The following is a 5,943-nucleotide window of genomic DNA, read 5'->3' as shown; positions in this document are numbered from 1 at the left end:
ATACATCACAGAATTAATGAAAAAACTTAAAATAGGCCAGAAAGACACCCACGTTACAGTAACTCGTGATTGTTTTAAGATATATTAACCAATAATAAATGATGAGGTGTCGGCGATAGTGATGGTGGTGATAATAGATGATGGCGATGTTGGTGAAGATAGTGATGATGATTATGATAATGATGCTGATAATGAGAATGGCTGATAATAATAGGCCTAATACTAATACTTATGATGATGATTGAGATGATGATGATGATGATGATGATGATGATAATGATAATGATGAAAACGAGGATGATGATGATGACGACGATGATGTTGATGATTGCACAAATATTTACTTATTTATTACCAGTTTGCATATTTCCTTCATCGAAATGCATTCACATAATTAATTTTTTTCAATTTTCTGCATTCTTATTGAATATTGTATTACTTTATTGTATGGAAAATAAAAGTATATTTGATTTGTTTGATTTGATTTGACATAGTGAGGATTAAGTATCACATAATGCCTAATGTAGAATAGCTGGATACTTTGCACTAGCCATGATTCACCGTTGGCGAAGGGCATTTTAGTCGCTCAGTCAGTCGCTAAACCACGAATTGTCGTCAGATCTCTAAAAGTGACTAACACTTTACACGAATTCTGAAACGACAAATTTTCTTTCAATTCTATTTTGCAGCAACGCGGCAACGTTTTTGCAACTTCAAATAGGTAATTTCCACGTCAGGATCAATTTTCCATCGTTAATTGTCGTTGAAATCTATTTGATTTATCACTAACAATAAAGTCAATAGTGTTCCAAGGAAGTAAAACAGCATGAAAATACGGTCCACAACCAGTGCAACTTGCTTCCACTCTCCATGAAACTGTTCGTTTTTTGCTTTGTCGAAAATTACATTCTTCAGGCTACGAAACTCTTCCAAAAGTGTTCTTAGAATGTCCATTTCTCGCATATTAAGCTTGTTTGAACCGGGCGATGTTTCGTCAATGGAATTTCTGTGTTCGCTAGATCTGTCAACCCTTGGAAGAAGCAGCTCAGAATTACCCATGTCTAGGCCTAGGTCTGAGTGCAGGCTATCATTTTCACAAATGTCGATCATTTCAATCTTTTCGGGGCGTTTCCGACGTCTTTTGGTGTAACGTACTGTTTGGTGAACAGTGTGGTTTCCAAAACGTGACGATGTTGACGAATCATAGTGTACGATGTTATTGCACGCAGAGTGATTCTTGTGAGATACTGCTCTCATAAGTACCATCTTTGCAATACGGCCTAGAAACAGCTTGCGTAACCATCCTGGGACTGCTTGACTTTCGGGGCCTCGGTGGTGAAGGTTTAAGACCACAACTGACATTGTTAATGATAATGAAACCATTACCATTGTGGAAGCATAGTATATTGCTGTTGAAATAACATAAAGTACATAGTTATAAATGATAGTCCTAACAATAGATTTATTGCAGGATTAGTTGATACAGTAAGACAAAAAAACCACTCTAGGCCTACCAGTGCATAACATTTATATTGAGAATGAGGTTCTAGAGTATCATCGAATGTATTTATTAATATTTATCCGATATTTTGCGAGTCATCCGTTGTTGGAGTTTTAATTTTTTTTTAAATAGGGGCTAGTCTTAAAGCCAGGCTCCGGAGAAGAAAAAATGTTTGATATATTGTACAATTCATTTTTCTAAGACACAGAAAGCATATTTTGACGAAAACCTCGGGGGCAGTTAATAAGATACATATGTTTTAATATTAAGCAACTGTGGAGAAAAGGTGGAAAAGGGGTGGTTGCGCCCCTTTCCCCAGTTTTTTAAATATTAAAAAATATGTACTGTATCTCATTAACCTTTTCCGAATTTTTGTTAAATATGCTTTTTGTGTCTTAGAAAAATCAAACATTTTTCCCCTGGACTGGAGCCTGGCTTTAAAGGGCGATGCCTGAAATCTTTAAATCTTGTAATTGATTACCATTGGTATTGGCAGTGCGGTTATTTTAAATCATGTGTTAATGCTTATGTAGTACGGTAACATAATTAACACTATGGCATAAATTTTTGATGAATAGCCTCAAATTACCAATGAAAAGATAGCAGCTGACCTACCAATTATCGGAACGGCACCGGTGGGAGGCAGTAACTCGGCAACTAGGAGAAGGAAGACCGTGAGGGAGAGTAGAACAGTAATGCCTAAGCTCACCTTCTCTCCTGACTCAGGTGGTAGAAAGAAACTCAGCAATGTCGTCGCTGAGATCAATGTGCATGGCATAATCAAATAGAAAACGAAATAAGTTGGAACTCTTCGGAGGAAGATGTAGTAGGTGACAAAGGTATATGGTACGGGATCGTCATCTGGGTATATCTTATAATCTTCCCGGCCGTTGTCAGCACTAAACATGAATATTTCCCATTCACTAGAACTCACATTATAAAGGTATAGACTGTGAGAGCCTGTAAGAGTAAGAAAAAATTAAAAAAAATATAGATACTTTTGTTCAATAGAACATGAACCCAGTCATTTTTCATGATTTGACCCAGTTGGCCCCTGTAACTTTTCACCACAAGCTGTGAACACCCCATTTTTGGTAGGAGTCTGTCTAATGCAATCTGTCCAACTGTTTGTCACTATTTGGTAATTTCCACCTTAATGATCCCTATGACTTTTGGCCTTTGACCTTAATTGACACTAAGAGCATATTAAAACACATTTACAATGTCCTAAGTATTCCATAATTAATTTGAAATACATCAAAAAAATATGAAAAAGACTGCCCTTGACCTATGAACTTTGACCAATAGGGTGAAGAGATTTTTTTTCCATGTTTACAAGGTCCTAATGATCATTCCTGGTAAATTTGAGCTCAAATGGGCTATTTTTTATATTTGACACTGATTACCGCTATGTGACCCCTGATCCCAGACTGGAGTGTAGGAGGTGTCATTAGTTCTTAATGACCAAAGTTGACTGAATTCGATCTAATCGTTTGCCATTAGTAGCATTTTGAAATGTTACTAGATAGAACGAAAGAATAACCGTTTAATGACCTTTTACCCTACATTTCTGAGCACCACAAGGACCCTACTTTAATGCAATGCATATGTACCCAGGACAAGAAGTCTTTTAATATTTTTTAGATTTGTTTACCCTAGTGACCTTTGACCACAAGTGATGAATACCTCATGTATGGGAGGTGCCACCGGTTATACAGTACTACAGTAATCGGCACAACCATTTGGCACTAGTAGCGTTTTGAAATGTTACCAGAAAAAAGATAAAAATTACCTTTTAATGACATTTGACCCCAAATCCCTGAGCACCCTATATACTCTGCCTTATGCCAATGCACAAGACTGTGCTGTGTTATTTGTGAGAGAAGTAGTCTTTTTTAAGATTTTTTGTTTTTTGACCCTAATGACCCATGTGACCTTTGATCCCAAGTTGTGAACACCCCATAAATGGGAGGAAAGAAAGAAAGCTGTCCATTTCGCTTGAGTTCTTGGACAAGGCACTTCACCTACGTTTGTCTCTCTCCACTCAAGAGTATATTAATATGTACATGGTTCACTAATGAGGAGCACAAAGGCTGCGTGGTAATGAACTTGCCGCCCTACCACAACAATGGCGAGGCTTAGTATGGATGGGCTAACAGCTCATCCCCTTACGTTAATACAGGACTACCTTTAAAAAGAAATAATGATAATGATATACTATAAAAAAAAATTTAATATTCATTTAATAATAATGTTAATAATAGACCGAACAATAATGTGATCATAACGATCGCCGACATAGTTGTCACAATCGTCATCGTCGTCATTGTTATCATCGTTATCATTATAGCATCCTAAAACATACCATGATATTATTTTTGTTGGCACCAGGGGCAGACTGGCATATCGGTCAATCGGTCGCGGGCTGATGCCCCTTTGGGGTTTGGCGCCCTTTTGACAAAACAAAATTAAAAATACGTAAAAAATAGATTTTTACTGTTGGTGCATGTTGAGCAGATTCCTGGAATATTGTGATCTGAAATTCGTAATAAAGACAAGTAGTGTAGGCCTACTATACATCATTTTTGGAATACAATACAATTTTGAGTCTGATAGTGTCATTTCCGGCCATCTAGAAGTGCCAGAAACATAAAAATTTCCTACCTGAGCCCCAACCCTGTCTGTAAAATTTGCTGTGTACACCAACCCCTCCATTCATGTCTATGTCGAATTCCAAGATCCCAAGTGTCGTAATTTGGCGAATCGTCTTCTATCCATAACCTTATTGGTAGAATACCAACCATGAGTCACCCTAAATTTTGAGTCTGATAGTGTCATTTTCGGCCACCTAAGATTGCTATATACATTAAAAAAATTGTTGGGATGTGGACAATGATTATATTTAGACATGGGGTCTGTGAAGATTTTTTACAGGTCCAAAGGGGTCCGCGAACGCAATCAGGTTGGGAACCAATGGTCTACACAACTCGAACCCTGACTCAAACACTGACTCAAACACATCATGTTGCTGTTCTTGGACCTCGCCTACACTCTTCTTACCAAACCATTGCACTGGTGCTGTTTAGTTCTGTGCTGTTCTTACCATTGTTTCTCATACATGTTTATTAATCAGATTCACGAAAATTGGACACTTCCAACTATTTCCGATAAGCTCACAGAGGCCAATGCTTACCGAATGGGCAATGCAACTTAGAATATCTACAGGAGATCATTTAACATGGAATATACATGTATAGAAAGAGTATACGATTTAGTAAACAGGTATTATTTTATCAAGTAGGCCTTATTATCTTACCTGTTCCATTCAATGTGATTTCATTTGCACCGTGCTGCCATGGTCCAAATTTTACCAGGCAAGTCTGTTGGTCGAACGGAAAATGAGTGACATCCATCGTGCAATGCGTTGTGATTATTGCAGGCGATTGCCACACCACACGACCAGAATTATAGATGCTACATATAGAATTTGTGTAATAATGTTCGTATCTACTTCCGGCACTGCAAAAAAATACAAGAAAAACAAAACAAAACAAAATAAAACAAAAATAACAGAAAATAACAACAACAAAAAAGAAAGAAAAAAAGCGAAACTTAGTTAATTTTCAATGTAGTGCGCATACCGTAGCTCATATTATTAGGCCTATTGTTGTGTTATCCTAGACATTTATTAAGTATGATAATTTACTTTATTCTAATTTTCTAAAGTTTTTACAAGTAATTCAGCCTTAGTATAACGTATTAATTTTCCTTTGTTCTTTTTGAGTGTATCACTTCAATGCGAGCGATACTGACACATTGAGTCATTTGTATGCAGTAGATTACTTACGGCGGGGTTCTATTAATGAAATCTATCTTTCTGAGTTACATATTCAGTATAAATGCTCTGACAACTATCCACGCAGTGTTCATCGGTAGATGACAGCTGAAAGCCCTCCACCTTGGCCAATGAAACAAATGGTATTTAAAAATCCAAATGAATTAGTTACGTGAAGAAGGGAGCGCTATCCACTGCTCGCTTTGACAAGCGGCGCGGCGTGTGGATTGAACTGGTGTCGATAACTTACTTATTGTACAACCACAAATCTGGCATCCATACTTTTTCGTTCGATGTCTTGAAATTAAATACGCCATTATAGTCATCTGGGTCCCAGCGAAGGTATTCGTCGTACCATCGCTGTGGATATATTATATAGAATGTACGGTTAGGATAAGTTAATACCATTATTACGTAAATTGAAACACACACAAACAAATAGATAATTAATAAAATTGCACAAAAGGAACAATATGTTACAGATGGATGGATGGATTTAATTTTCAGAAGGGTGTACTGTGTTATATATATATTGCAATATAATATAGCGTAACAGTAATGAATACAGTATAAATATATATACGGTATATATATATATATATATATA

General features: G+C 36.7%; 1 protein-coding gene across 2 annotated transcripts in view; it reads right to left on the bottom strand.

Annotated features, from left to right (window-relative positions):
• Window positions 1–229: 229 nt before the first annotated feature.
• LOC117102971 (neuronal acetylcholine receptor subunit beta-3-like) overlaps window positions 230–5,943 on the bottom strand; it is a 24,437-nt gene continuing 18,723 nt past the window's right edge. The window contains exons 4-7 of one of the 2 annotated variants that reach the window (XM_033243423.1): window positions 5,587–5,696; window positions 4,818–5,020; window positions 2,117–2,461; window positions 230–1,409 (exon numbers count right to left, since the gene is read on the bottom strand). In XM_033243423.1, coding sequence (XP_033099314.1) covers window positions 754–1,409; window positions 2,117–2,461; window positions 4,818–5,020; window positions 5,587–5,696 — 1,314 coding nt within the window. In that variant the 3' untranslated portion in view covers window positions 230–753. The remainder of the gene's footprint in view (window positions 1,410–2,116; window positions 2,462–4,817; window positions 5,021–5,586; window positions 5,697–5,943) is intronic. The other variant, XM_033243424.1, reaches the window with a different exon arrangement.

Source organism: Anneissia japonica, unplaced genomic scaffold (assembly GCF_011630105.1).
Source record: "Anneissia japonica isolate Jap-2015-1 unplaced genomic scaffold, ASM1163010v1 scaffold287721_len753485_cov172, whole genome shotgun sequence".
Lineage (NCBI taxonomy): Eukaryota > Metazoa > Echinodermata > Crinoidea > Comatulida > Comatulidae > Anneissia > Anneissia japonica.
The sequence above is the reverse complement of the archived record's forward strand: the minus strand, read 5'-3'. Positions and strand labels throughout refer to the sequence as shown.